This window comes from Oncorhynchus mykiss, chromosome 5 (genome assembly GCF_057628025.1).
Source record: "Oncorhynchus mykiss isolate SJ-2025 chromosome 5, ASM5762802v1, whole genome shotgun sequence".
In the NCBI taxonomy this organism is placed as follows: Eukaryota; Metazoa; Chordata; class Actinopteri; order Salmoniformes; family Salmonidae; genus Oncorhynchus; species Oncorhynchus mykiss.
In genome coordinates this window covers 89339038-89357155 of record NC_143026.1, presented here as the reverse complement: position 1 = coordinate 89357155, position 18118 = coordinate 89339038, and the positions used below count along the sequence as shown (strand labels likewise).

The 18118-nt window shown below is 41.8% G+C and overlaps 2 protein-coding genes across 2 annotated transcripts; one reads left to right on the top strand and one right to left on the bottom strand.

Annotated features, from left to right (window-relative positions):
- Window positions 1–5466: 5466 nt before the first annotated feature.
- Window positions 5467–8325, bottom strand: LOC149983620 (phospholipase A and acyltransferase 4-like). The gene is made up of 3 exons (XM_090236713.1): window positions 8292–8325; window positions 5763–6040; window positions 5467–5661 (listed from the first exon to the last, which is right to left on the bottom strand). The coding sequence occupies exons 1-3, from the start codon at window positions 8323–8325 to the stop codon at window positions 5554–5556; spliced, it is 420 nt and encodes a 139-aa protein (XP_090092839.1). The 3' UTR covers window positions 5467–5553.
- Window positions 8326–14415: 6090 nt separating this feature from the next.
- LOC110524808 (phospholipase A and acyltransferase 4) lies at window positions 14416–17266 on the top strand. Its single transcript, XM_036978790.2, has 5 exons — window positions 14416–15242; window positions 15577–15625; window positions 15849–15945; window positions 16693–16970; window positions 17072–17266. The coding sequence occupies exons 3-5, from the start codon at window positions 15849–15851 to the stop codon at window positions 17177–17179; spliced, it is 483 nt and encodes a 160-aa protein (XP_036834685.2). The 5' UTR covers window positions 14416–15242; window positions 15577–15625; the 3' UTR covers window positions 17180–17266.
- Window positions 17267–18118: the final 852 nt, after the last annotated feature.

The following is an 18118-nucleotide window of genomic DNA, read 5'->3' as shown; positions in this document are numbered from 1 at the left end:
TACCATTACTAGACTGTATACTATAGACCAGCTAAAGTCATCCTACCATTACTAGACTGTATACTATAGACCAGCTAAAGTCATCCTACCATTACAAGACTGTATACTATAGACCAGCTAAAGTCATTTTTCATGATGTAAAAACTAATGAAAATTTTTTTTAAACTGCAGAAAATCCATTGTTTCGATGTCAAATGGTTTTGTTATATTTCAGTCTTCTGTGATGTATATAAAGTCTAATTTTGGGATGCAAACTTAAAATGGAATACATATCAATGTATCTGATATGGTAGAGGTGTCTTCTTTTGTTAAGCCAATAACCATGCGTGTGAAGTGTATACTTGTTTCTATGTAGATTTGTTTAGGACTACCCAGAAACAATCTGTGTGACGCTGATTTAGCCCATGCAGTACAAGGTTAATCAAGGTAATGTTTTGATACTATAAAGTCTAGTATATTAATTTAATATTCTGTTGGATTAGAATGAAAAATGACCACACAACCACATTGGTCTTTGAGATCGTCCTTTATTCATTAGGCTTTAAACTACATTTTGCATCACAGGCATTCATGCACTCATGAGACCCAAGTTACCTATTTATTATCTGTTTTTTGTGCAAGAGTCAAACTAGCCACTCCAAGCATGGCTAAAATACTAAGAATTTCTTCATGAAATCAACTGCCTATAAGGAAAAAAAGACAAGCATAAAACAAATTAATATGGAGTGCATCTCATCAAGCAAAGCGTTAATTAGAATATTCTCTCAATTATACTGTCATGGCTACCTGTTTGGACTCTGATTGGCCGTAACGGAGGAAAGTAACAAAATGCTCGCAGTTGTTTCCAAGGAGGTCATATGATATTCTGTGGCCTTTCAGGATGCCCACATCCCCCATAATGACGTCAGTCCTCCTTGGTTTGTACTTGTTATCCAGGTAGTTGTTTATGTTGTAAGGATTTCCGTCTGCCACAGCCATTAATGTATCTATTGAAATCATGCCTTTACAGGAAACCCTGGGTGAGCTGGATGAGAAAGCACTCCAGAAACCTGAAGACCCATCTACAAAACAGGAGGAAAGGACAAGGTTTGTGTGTTGTCAAACTTTATCAATAAGAATTTTAATAATGGAGCGGTCAACATCCACCTGAACACACTGCTATTCTCTGTTTATTATCCTTTCATAGTCACTTTACCTCTACCTACATGTACATATTACCTCAACTAAAATGTACCCCTTCACATTGACTCTGTACCGGTACCCCCTGTATTTTGCCTCCACATTGACTCTGTGCCGGTTCCCCCTGTATATAACCTCCACATTGACTCCGTACCGGTTCCCCCTGTATATAGCCTCCACATTGACTCCGTACCGGAACCCCCTGTATATAGCCTCCACATTGACTCCGTACCGGTTCCCCCTGTATATAGCCTCCACATTGACTCTGTCCCGGTTCCCCCTGTATATAGCCTCCACATTGACTCTGTACCGGTACCCCCTGTATATAGCCTCCACATTGACTCTGTACCGGTACCCCCTGTATATAGCCTCCACATTGACTCTGTACCGGTACCCCGTGTATATAGCCTGCACATTGACTCTGTACCGGTACCCCCTGAATACAGTGGGGCAAAAAAGTATTTAGACAGCCACCAATTGTGCAAGTTCTCCCACTTAAAAAGATGAGAGGCCTGTAAATTTCATTATAGATACACTTCAACTATTACAGACAAAATGAGGGAAAAAAATCCAGAATATCACATTGTAGGATTTTTTATGAATTGATTTGCAAATTATGGTGGAAAATAAGTATTTTTGTACTCAATGTGAATATAAACCATGTGTGGCATGATCTTTATAACGTCGTATATTTCTCATATGGCTATCCACAGGATTCCCTCGCAAGATAAGCTGTTATCTTGACCTATGGGAATATTCTACTTATCTAACTGGCAACAGTAAGCAGTACGAACCCAGCCGCCGTGGAGACGCATCGCCGGGTGATAGGGACTACCAAGACTGTATACTATGTCCTATGTATACTGTATACTATGTACTATGCATACTGTATACTATGTACTATGTATACTGTATACTATGTATACTGTATACTACAGTGCCTTGCGAAAGTATTCGGCCCCCTTGAACTTTGCGACCTTTTGCCACATTTCAGGCTTCATCTCCGTCCCAGTCTCAGGTCTTTTGCAGAATCCATCAGGTTTTCTTCCAGAATGGTCCTGTATTTGGCTCCATCCATCTTCCCATCAATTTTAACCATCTTCCCTGTCCCTGCTGAAGAAAAGCAGGCCCAAACCATGATGCTGCCACCACCATATTTGACAGTGGGGATGGTGTGTTCACGATGATGAGCTGTGTTGCTTTTATGCCAAACATAACGTTTTGCATTGTTGCCAAAAAGTTCAATTTTGGTTTCATCTGACCAGAGCACCTTCTTCCACATGTTTGGTGTGTCTCCCAGGTGGCTTGTGGCAAACTTTAAACAACACTTTTTATGGATATCTTTAAGAAATGGCTTTCTTCTTGCCACTCTTCCATAAAGGCCAGATTTGTGCAATATACGACTGATTGTTGTCCTATGGACAGAGTCTCCCACCTCAGCTGTAGATCTCTGCAGTTCATCCAGAGTGATCATGGGCCTCTTGGCTGCATCTCTGATCAGTCTTCTCCTTGTATGAGCTGAAAGTTTAGAGGGACGGCCAGGTCTTGGTAGATTTGCAGTGGTCTGATACTCCTTCCATTTCAATATTATCGCTTGCACAGTGCTCCTTGGGATGTTTAAAGCTTGGGAAATCTTTTTGTATCCAAATCCGGCTTTAAACTTCTTCACAACAGTATCTCGGACCTGCCTGGTGTGTTCCTTGTTCTTCATGATGCTCTCTGCGCTTTTAATGGACCTCTGAGACTATCACAGTGCAGGTGCATTTATACGGAGACTTGATTACACACAGGTGGATTGTATTTATCATCATTAGTCATTTAGGTCAACATTGAATCATTCAGAGATCCTCACTGAACTTCTGGAAAGAGTTTGCTGCACTGAAAGTAAAGAGGCTGAATAATTTTGCACGCCCAATTTTTCAGTTTTTGATTTGTTAAAAAAGTTTTAAATATCCAATAAATGTCATTCCACTTCATGATTGTGTCCCACTTGTTGTTTATTCTTCACAAAAAAATACAGTTTTATATCTTTATGTTTGAAGCCTGAAATGTGGCAAAAGGTCGCAAAGTTCAAGGGGGCCGAATACTTTCGCAAGGCACTGTATGTACTATGTATACTGTATACTATGGGTGAATATTAACCATGTGTAGCATAATCTTTGCAACATTCAGTATGTCTTATGTCTCATATGACGCTCCGCAGGATTCCTTCCTTTACAAAAAGGATTCGCCAGATGGTGGCGCTATAACAAGCGATTGAAAATGCACATTTTGAAAGGTCACGTCCCTAGTCCCGTTTGACCTGAAATCATGAAATTCGGTACATAGTTCCCTCTCTTCACAAGGAACAATTTGGCCTTAGGCACCTACACCTACAAGGTCTGCAGTGATGAATTTTCCTCCATTTTGAATGTTGGGAAAAATACTTAAAATGCTACTCCTCTGGCGCCGAATGACTGATCTGCATGAAAGTTGGTGTGTGGCAACAATGGACAAAGCTCTCTCAACACACTATTTTTCAGAGGTGTACTTAAAACAACCTGGCCGCTATTGACCAATAAACATTCACGTGGGCGTGGTCTGCCACAAATGCATATAAATCAGTCAAGGATATTCGTATTGTAACAAAACTTGGCACACATGTTGCAAACCCTGTCAAAGGGGGTTGCCATAGTAATCAACTGTACATACGTTAGTCACACGCAATATTTCAGACACCACTGGCCTGATTTTGACGGAACTTGGATGAATGATGTGTCTTGCCATAGAGATCAGTCATTTACAAAATTACACTAATTGGCCCAAAGGTAGCAATGCATCATTCACGTGGGACGATGTCATCAAAAACCTGTTCTCCTACAGTCGAGGTCGGAAGTTTACATACACCTTAGCCAAATAGATTTAAACTCAGTTTTTCACAATTCCTGACATTTTTAATCCTAGTAATAATTCCCTGTTTTAGCTCAGTTAGGATCACCACTTTATTTTAAGAATATAAAATGTCAGAATAAAAGCAGAGAGAATGATTTATCTCAGCTTTAATTTCTTTCATCACATTCCCAGTGGGTCAGAAGATAACATACACTCAATTAGTATTTGGTAGCATTGCCTTAATTCTTTAACTTGGGTCAAACCCCCATGCTTCACGGTTGGGATGGTGTTCTTTAGCTTGCAATCATCCCTCTTATTCCTCCAAACATAACAATGGTAATTATGGCCAAACAGTTCTAGTTTTGTTTCATCAGACCAGAGGACATTTCTCCAAAAAGTATGATCTTTGCCCCCATGTGTAGTTGCAAACTGTAGTCTGTCTTTTTTATGGTGGTTTTGGAGCAGTGGCTTCTTCCTTGCTGAGCAGCCTTTCAGGTAATGTTGATATAGGACTCGTTTTACTGTGGATATAGATACTTTTGAACATGTTTCCTCCAGCATCTTCACAGGGTCCTTTGCTGTTGCTCTGGGATTGATTTGCACTTTTCGCACCAAAGTACTTTCATCTCTAGGAGACAGAACGTGTCTCCTTCCTTAGCAGTATGACGGCTGTGTGGTCTTTTTTTTTTGTTGGAAAAACTACTTGTGTCATGCACAAAGTATTTGTCCTCACCGACTTGCCAAAACTATAGTTTGTTAACAAGAAACATGTGGAGTGGTTGAAAAACAAGTTTTATTGACTCCAACCTAAGTGTATGTAAACTTCAGACTTCAACTGTATTTTACTGTATCCATTCAAGGAACAAGCTCAGAACATTAAAGTGCAGGTTTCACAGACCCAGATTAAGTCTAGTCCTGGATTAACAATCACTTTCAATAGAGATTATCCATTAACAATGCTTTGAAATCCAGGAGGAGGTTAAATCTGGTTCCTGCAATCTGTCCCTAAATGTAAAAACGGGGCTAATAAATTGTAATAGAAAATATAACATGAACTGTATGGGAGGATTCTCCATAGATCCTGTTCCTGCAGTCAATCGCCCTCTAGTGGCCTCATGGGTGGAATGTTAATGTTTTTCATGATGTAATAACTAATAAACATCTATTTTTTTAAACTGCAGAAAGTCCATTGTTTCCATGTCAACCGGTTTGTTATATTTCAGTTTTCTGTGATGTATATAGAAAGTCTAATATTGGGATGCAACCTCAACATGGAATACATTTCAACTGTATCTGACATGGTACAGGTGTCTTCTTTTGTTAAGCCCATAACCATTTTTTAATAATATAAAGGGTGGTATATTAATTTAATATTCTGTTTGATTTGAATGAAAAATGACCACACAACCACATTGGTCTTTGAGATGGTCCTTTATTCATTAGGCAATACACAACATTTGGCATTACTGACATTCTCCATGGACTCATGAATGACCCAAGAAATTATTTACTAAGTGTGCTTGCTGCAGCAGCTGTAGAAGCAGCAAAAGCAGCCAGTACACCAAGCACGCCTACAGTACCAGTTAACACATCCTTCAGGAAGTCATCGGCCTATAAGGAAAAAGACAAAGAAAAATAATAATTAAAATGGAGTGCATCTCCTCAAGCAAAGCATTAATTAGAATATTCTCTCATTATACTATCATGGCTACCTGTTTGGACTTTGATTTGCCATAACGGAGGAAAGTAACAAAATGCTCGCAGTTGTTTCCAAGGAGGTCATATTTTATTGTGCTGCCTCTCAATTTGTCCACATCCCCCATAATGACGTCAGTCGGCCTTGGTTTGTACTCGTCATCCAGGTAGTTGTTGATTTTGTAAGTATTCCCTGCTGCCACATCCTGTAATGTCTCGATTGTAACCGTGCCTTTACAGGCAACACTGCCGCTGAATGAGCTAAAACTGCAGAAAGCTACTTTTGAAGGTCCATCTACAAAATGGGAAGAAATAAAAAGGTGTGAGTGTGTGTGTGTGTGCGTGTGTGTGTGTGTGTGTGTGTGCGCGTGTGTGTGTGTGTGTTTTGCTGATGAGAGAACTAAAGAGACATAGACAGCACAGCAGATGCTGTAGCTGATTGAATACGTTCATAAACTTCTGACTATCGACCATGTTCAGATATCAGTTTTACTGTGGTTTTAGGGGCAGCAGGTAGCCTAGTGGTTAGAGCATTGGGCCAGTACTCTGCTGTTAGGGGCAGCAGGTAGCCTAGTGGTTAGAGCATTGGGCCAGTACTCTGCTGTTAGGGGCAGCAGGTAGTCTAGTGGTTAGAGCATTGGGCCAGTACTCTGCTGTTAGGGGCAGCAGGTAGCCTAGTGGTTAGAGCATTGGGCCAGTACTCTGCTGTTAGGGGTAGCAGGTAGTCTAGTGGTTAGAGCATTGGGCCAGTACTCTGCTGTTAGGGGTAGCAGGTAGTCTAGTGGTTAGAGCATTGGGCCAGTACTCTGCTGTTAGGGGCAGCAGGTAGCCTAGTGGTTAGAGCATTGGGCCAGTACTCTGGTGTTAGGGGTAGCAGGTAGTCTAGTGGTTAGAGCATTGGGCCAGTACTCTGCTGTTAGGGGTAGCAGGTAGTCTAGTGGTTAGAGCATTGGGCCAGTACTCTGCTGTTAGGGGTAGCAGGTAGTCTAGTGGTTAGAGCATTGGGCCAGTACTCTGCTGTTAGGGGTAGCAGGTAGTCTAGTGGTTAGAGCATTGGGCCAGTACTCTGCTGTTAGGGGTAGCAGGTAGTCTAGTGGTTAGAGCATTGGGCCAGTACTCTGCTGTTAGGGGCAGCAGGTAGTCTAGTGGTTAGAGCATTGGGCCAGTACTCTGCTGTTAGGGGCAGCAGGTAGCCTAGTGGTTAGAGCATTGGGCCAGTACTCTGCTGTTAGGGGTAGCAGGTAGTCTAGTGGTTAGAGCATTGGGCCAGTACTCTACTGTTAGGGGCAGCAGGTAGCCTAGTGGTTAGAGCGTTGGGCCAGTACTTTGCTGTTAGGGGCAGCAGGTAGTCTAGTGGTTAGAGCATTGGGCCAGTACTCTACTGTTAGGGGTAGCAGGTAGTCTAGTGGTTAGAGCATTGGGCCAGTACTCTACTGTTAGGGGCAGCAGGTAGCCTAGTGGTTAGAGCGTTGGGCCAGTACTTTGCTGTTAGGGGCAGCAGGTAGTCTAGTGGTTAGAGCATTGGGCCAGTACTCTGCTGTTAGGGGCAGCAGGTAGTCTAGTGGTTAGAGCATTGGGCCAGTACTCTGCTGTTAGGGGCAGCAGGTAGTCTAGTGGTTAGAGCATTAGGCCAGTACTCTGCTGTTAGGGGCAGCAGGTAGTCTAGTGGTTAGAGCATTGGGCCAGTACTCTGCTGTTAGGGGCAGCAGGTAGCCTAGTGGTTAGAGCATTGGGCCAGTACTCTGCTGTTAGGGGCAGCAGGTAGTCTAGTGGTTAGAGCATTGGGCCAGTACTCTGCTGTTAGGGGCAGCAGGTAGTCTAGTGGTTAGAGCATTGGGCCAGTACTCTGCTGTTAGGGGCAGCAGGTAGCCTAGTGGTTAGAGCATTGGGCCAGTACTCTGCTGTTAGGGGCAGCAGGTAGCCTAGTGGTTAGAGCATTGGGCCAGTACTCTACTGTTAGGGTCAGCAGGTAGCCTAGTGGTTAGAGCATTGGGCCAGTACTCTGCTGTTAGGGGCAGCAGGTAGCCTAGTGGTTAGAGCATTGGGCCAGTACTCTGCTGTTAGGGGCAGCAGGTAGCCTAGTGGTTAGAGCATTGGGCCAGTACTCTGCTGTTAGGGGCAGCAGGTAGCCTAGTGGTTAGAGCATTGGGCCAGTACTCTGCTGTTAGGGGCAGCAGGTAGCCTAGTGGTTAGAGCATTGGGCCAGCACTCTGCTGTTAGGGGCAGCAGGTAGCCTAGTGGTTAGAGCATTGGGCCAGTACTCTGCTGTTAGGGGCAGCAGGTAGCCTAGTGGTTAGAGCATTGGGCAGTACTCTGCTGTTAGGGGTAGCAGGTAGCCTAGTGGTTAGAGCATTGGGCCAGTACTCTGCTGTTAGGGGTAGCAGGTAGCCTAGTGGTTAGAGCGTTGGGCCAGTACTCTGCTGTTAACATTTGACTTCAGGTTATGTTTACACCCTGCCCCAATTATGGAATTGGAATATCGGCTACAACAAAAACATGGATGACATCTCCGTTTCCAATGTACAGAGCCCAGTGGTTGTATTGACCTCTGTTGATCTCAATCATGTCACCAATCTCCATCTAAGAATAAGGTGGGTAAGAAGACATGTAATGATGTAAATGTAATTTTTTTTGTGAAGAATCAACAACAAGTGGGACACAATCATGAAGTGGAACGACATTTATTGGATATTTCAAACTTTTTTAACAAATCAAAAACTGAAAAATTGGGCGTGCAAAATTATTCAGCCCCTTTACTTTCAGTGCAGCAAACTCTCTCCAGAAGTTCAGTGAGGATCTCTGAATGATCCAATGTTGACCTAAATGACTAATGATGATAAATACAATCCACCTGTGTGTAATCAAGTCTCCGTATAAATGCACCTGCACTGTGATAGTCTCAGAGGTCCGTTAAAAGCGCAGAGAGCATCATGAAGAACAAGGAACACACCAGGCAGGTCCGAGATACTGTTGTGAAGAAGTTTAAAGCCGGATTTGGATACAAAAAGATTTCCCAAGCTTTAAACATCCCAAGGAGCACTGTGCAAGCGATAATTTTGAAATGGAAGGAGTATCAGACCACTGCAAATCTACCAAGACCTGGCCGTCCCTCTAAACTTTCAGCTCATACAAGGAGAAGACTGATCCAGAGATGCAGCCAAGAGGCCCATGATCACTCTGGATGAACTGCAGAGATCTACAGCTGAGGTGGGAGACTCTGTCCATAGGACAACAATCAGTCGTATATTGCACAAATCTGGCCTTTATGGAAGAGTGGCAAGAAGAAAGCCATTTCTTAAAGATATCCATAAAAAGTGTCGTTTAAAGTTTGCCACAAGCCACCTGGGAGACACACCAAACATGTGGAAGAAGGTGCTCTGGTCAGATGAAACCAAAATGGAACTTTTTGGCAACAATTCAAACGTTATGTTTGGCGTAAAAGCAACACAGCTGAACACACCATCCCCACTGTCAAACATGGTGGTGGCAGCATCATGATGGATGGAGCCAAATACAGGACCATTCTGGAAGAAAACCTGATGGAGTCTGCAAAAGACCTGAGACTGGGACAGAGATTTGTCTTCCAACAAGACAATGATCCAAAACATAAAGCAAAATCTACAATGGAATGGTTCAAAAATAAACATATCCAGGTGTTAGAATGGCCAAGTCAAAGTCCAGACCTGAATCCAATCGAGAATCTGTGGAAAGAACTGAAAACTGCTGTTCACAAATGCTCTCCATCCAACCTCACTGAGCTCGAGCTGTTTTGCAAGGAGGAATGGGAAAAAATGTCAGTCTCTCGATGTGCAAAACTGATAGAGACATACCCCAAGCGACTTACAGCTGTAATCGCAGCTAAAGGTGACGCTACAAAGTATTAACTTAAGGGGGCTGAATAATTTTGCACGCCCAATTTTTCAGTTTTTGATTTGTTAAAAAGGTTTGAAATATCCAATAAATGTCGTTCCACTTCATGATTGTGTCCCACTTGTTGTTGATTCTTCACAAAAAAATACAGTTTTATATCTTTATGTTTGAAGCCTGAAATGTGGCAAAAGGTCGCAAAGTTCAAGGGGGCCGAATACTTTCGCAAGGCACTGTGTATATATATATATATATATATATATATATATATATATATATATGACATTAGATTGTTGGATTGTAGATTGTTACCAGACAGTGCTGAGACTGTGACATCAGATTGTTGGATTGTAGATTGTTACCAGACAGTGCTGAGACTGTGACATCAGATTGTTGGATTGTAGATTGTTACCAGACAGTGCTGAGACTATGACATCAGATTGACATCAGATTGTTAGCTAGCAATTTTTTACCTTTATTTAACTAGGCAAGTCAGTTAAGGACAACGCTCTAACCACTAGGCTACCCTGCCGCCACAAATACATCTAGCTACTTTAGCCTACTCAAACACCTGGCTCAAACAGAGACGTTAGCTATGTTAGCTAGCTGGCTATCTAAAACACGAACTCTTCCATGTCAAGGTAAGCTTTTGATTTGATTAATTTATTGCCACCGGAGCCCACCGATGTAACTGCTGAACTGTTTGCTGTACACTGTACTGCATGATTGTAGCAGGCTTACTAACGCGTTAGTTTTAGTAGCTACAGTATGTTGACTATGACATTAATATGGTGAAAACCAGGTAGGCTGTATGTAGCGGTTATGGTGTGAAGGTTTGGCTTGGAAAGGTTTTTTCGCCTGGTCACAGACATCTGATGTGTTGTGCACCGAAGTCCACAAGCGAAGGGAAAATGTGAGAGGAGAAGAGAGCGTCGATGCAAGAAGGTAGTATATACTGAACAAAAAATATAAACGCAACATGCAACAATTTCAAAGATTTTACTGTTACAGTTAATATAAGGAAATCAGTCAATTGAAATAAATTAATTAAACCCTAATCTATGGATTTCAAATGACTGGGAATATAGATATTCGTCTCTTGGTCACAGAACGTTTTTTTATAGGTAGAGGCGTGGATCAGAAAACCAGTCAGCATCTAGTGTGACCACCATTTGCCTCATGCAGCTCGACACATATCCTTCACATAGAGTTAATCAGGCTGTTGATTGTGTCCTGTGGACTGTTGTCCCACTCCTCTTCAAATCGCTGTGCGAAGTTGCTGGATATTGGCAGGAACTGGAACTCGCTGTCGTACACGTCGATCCAGAGCATCCGGAGTTACACTATTTGTGATAAATGCAAAATAATCTCAGACACTCCTGCTAGCGGCTGGTCCTCCCTTTCTAATTGACTGGACAGCACCCTCACAGGTGAGTCACACTCGCTAAGACCCGGGTATAGGGCTTCATCTAAATTCACTTTTTATTGAAAGCAGAGGTTCAGCACTTCGTCTGGGTAGAGGACAAAAACATAACAGGCTAGACTCCCAGTGCTCATTTAGTGTGCCTTTAACCCAGTTACCCTCAAGCTCCTCTTTGGTTTCCTCCTCAAGCCCACAATATGGTCTGGCCGCAGACCACTTAAGGCAAAGCCCCAAAGCCTAAAGTTGTTAAGTTATTTTGCACTTTTTTCAACCAATAAATTAACTAGTTAATGAAAACCAGTAACACTTCTTTTTTTCGTTCCTGAATTTCACAACTGATGGATTTTTTAAAAATGTAGCAATTGTGACCCGTTTCAGGAAGCTAGGTGTATGTCGAGTATCACTACTTCACTGCAGAGGCATTTGAACGTCTTTTTTGTTGTTGTTGGTCAAAATAGTTTTTAGGAAGAAATGCCTTCTGGAACATGTGAACTTTCATGTGCCTTCATAACAAACTTGTATCCAATCTGTAAGTACAAATAAAATTGTTAAATTATGAGCCTAGTTGGTTTAGCCACGGAAAAAGAAAGGAACTTGATTGGCTGAGATAATGGATGGGCTGGACATGCTCGTTGATGAGTTCGGATTGGTCTGCCATGTAACATGCTTCTGTCTCTAACGTGAGCTGCTCAATATGTGTTGATAATCTCTGCTACTTCGGCTTTTTTTGAAAGATATAACATTAGCCTTGAATAACTGCAAAAGTGTTGCTACTGCTCTCAACAACATTGCTATCCTGAATATAGCAGGTGCTATCAACAAAAATCAGTGGGAAAAAAGTTGTGATGGTCTACTCGCTAGCGCACTGTCAGTGTGAACCGGAGTGACTTGACACAACTCGGCCAAACCAGATGTAGCTACAAACAAAACGGAGTTACAGGTTAAAGGGTTACAGTCTGCTGTGAAGCCTTCATCCATGTATACATACGGGTAAGAGTCTATCTACATTTTCTGATATTATATGTTTCAAATTTAGTCAGGAAGTCATTTTCAATGCAAGTTAAAGCGTACTGGTAGCTAGCAAGCGAAAGTTAGCTTGCTGGCTCGATGGGTAACATTACGAGTATGATCTGAGTAGTAACAGAAAGCCATTTGCATTGCTAGTTATAGCTAATGTTAACTAGCTAGGTAACATTGAACCTACATAGTTAGCATTCACACATAGGCATGGGAGACAACCATGTAATATTACAATGTCATTCGCTGGTCTATTAACTCCAAAACACGATGAGGTTACCTGTCAGTATCATGCCTCATTAAGTTTGCTATGATGGCATCAGCCACGGTCAATAGCCTACATGTTGTCGTCTTTTCTGGTTACTTGATATAAAGTACATTGCATATACAGTGGGGCAAAAAAGTATTTAGTCAGCCACCAGTTGTGCAAGTTCTCCCACTTAAAAAGATGAGAGAGGCCTGTAATTTTCATCATAGGTACACTTCAACTATGACGGACAAAATGAGGGAAAAAAAAATCCAGAAAATCACATTGTAGGATTTTTTATGAATTTATTTGCAAATTATGGTGGAAAATAAGTATTTGGTCAATAACAAAATATTATCTCAATACTTTGTTATATACCCTTTGTTAGCAATGACAGAGGTCAAACGTTTTCTGTAAGTCTTCACAAGGTTTTCACACACTGTTGCTGGTATTTTGGCCCATTCCTCCATGCAGATCTCCTCTAGAGCAGTGATGTTTTGGGGCTGTTGCTGGGCAACACGGACTTTCAACTCCCTCCAAAGATTTTCTATGGGGTTGAGATCTGGAGACTGGCTAGGCCACTCCAGGCCCCTGAAATGCTTCTTACGAAGCAGCCACTCCTTCGTTGCCCGGGCGGTGTGTTTGGGATCATTGTCATGCTGAAAGACCCAGCCACGTTTCATCTTCAATGCCCTTGCTGATGGAAGGAGGTTTTCACTCAAAATCTCACGATACATGGCCCCATTCATTCTTTCCTTTACACGGATCAGTCGTCCTGGTCCCTTTGCAGAAAAACAGCTCCAAAGCATGATGTTTCCACCCCCATGCTTCACAGTAGGTATGGTGTTCTTTGGATGCAACTCAGCATTCTTTGTCCTCCAAACACAACTAGTTGAGTTTTTACCAAAAAGTTATATTTTGGTTTCATCTGACCATATGACATTCTCCCAATCTTCTTCTGGATCATCCAAATGCTCTCTAGCAAACTTCAGACGGGCCTGGACATGTACTGGCTTACGCAGGGGGACACGTCTGGCACTGCAGGATTTGAGTCCCTGGCGGCGTAGTGTGTTACTGAAGGCAAGATCTCACCCCGTGGGGTCAAAATGATCACAAGAACGGTGAGCAAAAATCCCAGAACCACACGGGGGGACCTAGTGAATGACTTGCAGAGAGCTGGGACCAAAGTAACAAAGCCTACCATCAGTAAATCTTGCGATCTTGTTACTGATGGTAGGCTTTGTTACTTTGGTCCCAGCTCTCTGCAAGTCATTCACTAGGTCCCCCCGTGTGGTTCTGGGATTTTTGCTCACCGTTCTTGTGATCATTTTGACCCCACGGGGTGAGATCTTGCGTGGAGCCCCAGATCGAGGGAGATTATCAGTGGTCTTGTATGTCTTCCATTTCCTAATAATTGCTCCCACAGTTGATTTCTTCAAACCAAGCTGCTTACCTATTGCAGATTCTGTCTTCCCAGCCTGGTGCAGGTCTACAATTTTGTTTCTGGTGTCCTTTGACAGCTCATTGGTCTTGGCCATAGTGGAGTTTGGAGTGTGACTGTTTGAGGTTGTGGACAGTTGTCTTTTATACTGATAACAAGTTCAAACAGGTGCCATTAATACAGGTAACGAGTGGAGGACAGAGGAGCCTCTTAAAGAAGAAGTTACAGGTCTGTGAGAGCCAGAAATCTTGCTTGTTTGTAGGTGACCAAATACTTTTTTTCCACCATAATTTGCAAATAAATTCATAAAAAATCCTACAATGTGATTTTCTGGATTTTTTTTCTCATTTTGTCTGTCATGGTTGAAGTGTCCATATGATGAAAATTACAGGCCTCTCTCATCTTTTTAAGTGGGAGAAATTGCACAATTGGAGGCTGACTAAATACTTTTTTCCCCCACTGTAGCTACAGGTGGTTGGCTGTGTCATTGCTTAAGGTTGCTTGCTAGATAAGGAGATATTTTAATGTAGACCCACCAGATGATTTCAGCGAGAGAACCCGGAGGTGTGTCTCCAGTAGAATATCCCCAAATGCCAAGATAACAGCTTATCTTGAGAGGGAATCCTGCAGAGCGTCATTTGAGAAATATAAGACATACAGTACGTTACAAAGTTCATACAACAGAGTATACAGTCTTGTAATGGTAGGATGACTTTAGCTGGGCTATAGTATACAGACTTGTAATGGTAGGAGGACTTTATCTGGTCTATAGTATATAGTCTTCTAATGGTAGGACTATAGCTGGTCTATAGTATACAGACTTGTAATGGTAGGATACTCTAGCTAGTCTATAGTATACAGTCTTGTAATGGTAGGATGACTTTAGCTGGTCTATAGTATACAGTCTGTAATGGTAGGATGACTTTAGCTGGTCTATAGTATACAGTCTGTAATGGTAGGATGACTTTAGCTGGTCTATAGTATACAGTCTTGTAATGGTAGAATGACTTTAGCTGGTCTATAGTATACAGTCTAGTAATGGTAGGATGACTTTAGCTGGTCTATAGTATACAGTCTGTAATGGTAGGATGACTTTAGCTGGTCTATAGTATACCGTCTGTAATGGTAGGATGACTTTAGCTGGTCTATAGTATACAGTCTGTAATGGTAGGATGACTTTAGCTGGTCTATTTGATCATATCTAAACAAAGCATTCTGCTGTGATCTAACCTGAAGGAGCAGAGTCAAGACTTGCCTTATTCATTCTTTAATAAATGGTTAAACATATTTGTACGAGGTGTTTCCTTTCTGAAGTAGTGATTATGTAGAAAACATTTTATTGAGAAACAAACATTCTAAACCAGAGGTAGAGCTAGTTGCAAGAACGCTCGGGTCTCAAAGAGTTAAGTTGAATAACAGGATGTTAGTTTGGATCTTGTAATCAAAGGGCGAGACACAACCCACAGTGAGACATTCACATGCAAACCAGGAGTCCGACCACAGTAAGTACTGTTGCTGATCTTTGACTAATTCTAATTTATAATAATTAACAGTACCATAAAAGAGTTTGTAAACATGTTTAACTATACTTGTGGGGACCAGATTTAGGGTTAGGGGTTAGAGAAAATGTGACATCATTACATGTATTCTTACCCACCTCATGTGTGTGGTGGGGATGGTGGAGGGAAGATACTTCTGTTTCACACAATATCCTTACCAACAGACTCAGCAGAGGTAGAGCTAGTTGCAAGAATGCTCGGGATTCAAATAATTAATTTGAATAACAGGATGTTGGTTGTGGACCTTGTGATCTAAGGGAAACTTTTTTTTCATTAGACACAACCCACAGTGAAACATTCACATATAAACCAGGAGTCCGACCACAGTAAGTACTGTTGCTGATCTTTGACTAATACTAATTACTATTAATCAACAGTTCCGTAAAAGGAGTTTGTGTGTGTGAACATGTTTAACTATACTTGTGGGGACCAGGTTTAGGGTTAGGATTAGTGTTGGAGAAAATAGGTTAGTAAAACAGGACTGTGTGTGTGGTGGTGGGGGGGGGGATGTTACATAATTACATGTCTTCTTACCCACCTTATTCTTAGATGGAGATTGGTGACCTGATTGAGATCAACAGAGGTCAATACAAACACTGGGCTCTGTACATTGGACATGGAAAGGTCATCCAGTTGATAACTCCAGGTATGATGTTTTTCTGGAAATGTTTTTGTTGTAGCCGATATTCGAATTCCAGAATTGGGGCAGGGTGTAAACATCATCTGAAGTCAAATGTTAACAGCAGAGTACTGGCCCAACGCTCTAACCACTAGGCTACCTGCTACCCCTAACAGCAGAGTACTGGCCCAATGCTCTAACCACTAGACTACCTGCTGCACCTAACAGCAGAGTACTGGCCCAATGCTCTAACCACTAGGCTACCTGCTGCCCCTAACAGCAGAGTACTGGCCCAATGCTCCAACCACTAGACTACCTGCTGCCCCTAACAGCAGAGTACTGGCCCAATGATCTAACCACTAGACTACCTGCTGCCCCTAACAGCAGAGTACTGGCCCAATGCTCTAACCACTAGACTACCTGCTGCCCCTAACAGCAGAGTACTGGCCCAATGCTCTAACCACTAGACTACCTGCTGCCCCTAACAGCAGAGTACTGGCCCAATGCTCTAACCACTAGACTACCTGCTGCCCCTAACACCACAGTAAAACTGATATCAACATGGTCGGTAGTCAGTTCTTTATGAACGTATTCAATCAGCTACAGCATCTGCTGTGCTGTCTATGTCTCTTTAGTTCTCTCATCAGCAAAACACACATGTACAATTACACTTACATGTGTGTGTACACACACACACACGCACACACGCACACACACACGCACACACGCACACACACACACACTCACACCTTTTTATTTCTTCCCATTTTGTAGATGGACCTTCAAAAGTAGCTTTCTGCAGTTTTAGCTCATTCAGCGGCAGTGTTGCCTGTAAAGGCACGGTTACAATCGAGACATTACAGGATGTGGCAGCAGGGAATACTTACAAAATCAACAACTACCTGGATGACGAGTACAAACCAAGGCCGACTGACGTCATTATGGGGGATGTGGACAAATTGAGAGGCAGCACAATAAAATATGACCTCCTTGGAAACAACTGCGAGCATTTTGTTACTTTCCTCCGTTATGGCAAATCAAAGTCCAAACAGGTAGCCATGATAGTATAATGAGAGAATATTCTAATGAATGCTTTGCTTGAGGAGATGCACTCCATTTGAATTATTATTTTTCTTTGTCTTTTTCCTTATAGGCAGATGACTTCCTGAATAATGTGTTAACTGGTACTGCAGGCCTGCTTGGTGTACTGACTGCTTTTACTGCTTCTACAGCTGCTGCAGCAAGCACACTTAGTAAATAAATTCTTGGGTCTTTCATGAGTCCATGGAGAATGTCAGTAATGCAAAATGTTGTGTATTGCCTAATGAATAAAGGACCATCTCAAAGACCAATGTGGTTGTGTGGTCATTTTTCATTCAAATCAAACAGAATATTAAATTAATATACCACCCTTTATATTATTAAAAAATGGTTATGGGTTTAACAAAAGAAGACACCTGTACCATGTCAGATACAGTTGAAATGTATTCCATGTTGAGGTTGCATCCCAATATTAGACTTTCTATATACATCACAGAAAACTGAAATATAACAAACCGGTTGACATGGAAACAATGGACTTTCTGCAGTTTAAAAAAATAGATGTTTATTAGTTATTACATCATGAAAAACATTAACATTCCACCCATGAGGCCACTAGAGGGCGATTGACTGCAGGAACAGGATCTATGGAGAATCCTCCCATACAGTTCATGTTATATTTTCTATTACAATTCATTAGCCCCGTTTTTACATTTAGGGACAGATTGCAGGAACCAGATTAAACCTCCTCCTGGATTTCAAAGCATTGTTAATGGATAATCTCTATTGAAAGTGATTGTTAATCCAGGACTAGACTTCATCTGGGTCTGTGAAACCTGCACTTTAATGTTCTGAGCTTGTTCCTTGAATGGATACAGTAAAATACAGTTGAAGTCTGAAGTTTACATACACTTGAGTTGGAGTCATTAAAACTTGTTTTTCAACCACTCCACATGTTTCTTGTTAACAAACTATAGTTTTGGCAAGTCGGTGAGGACAAATACTTTGTCCATGACACAAGTAGTTTTTCCAACAATTGTTTATAGACAGATTATTTCACTTATCATTCACTGTATCACAATTCTAGTGGGTCAGAAGTTTACATACACTAAGTTAACTGTGCCTTTAAACAGCTTCGGAAATTCCAGAAAATTATGTC

Coding starts and splice junctions, on each gene's coding strand:
- LOC149983620 (XM_090236713.1), bottom strand. CDS start 8,325: ATGGAGATTGGTGACATGATTGAGATCAACAGAG. Junction 6,041..8,291: donor CATGATTGAGATCAACAGAG/GTCAATACAACC, acceptor CCCATTTTGTAG/ATGGACCTTCAAAAGTAGCT. Junction 5,662..5,762: donor GCAAATCAAAGTCCAAACAG/GTAGCCATGATA, acceptor TTTTCCTTATAG/GCCGATGACTTCCTGAAGGA.
- LOC110524808 (XM_036978790.2), top strand. CDS start 15,849: ATGGAGATTGGTGACCTGATTGAGATCAACAGAGGTCAATACAAACAC. Junction 15,946..16,692: donor CATCCAGTTGATAACTCCAG/GTATGATGTTTT, acceptor CCCATTTTGTAG/ATGGACCTTCAAAAGTAGCT. Junction 16,971..17,071: donor GCAAATCAAAGTCCAAACAG/GTAGCCATGATA, acceptor TTTTCCTTATAG/GCAGATGACTTCCTGAATAA.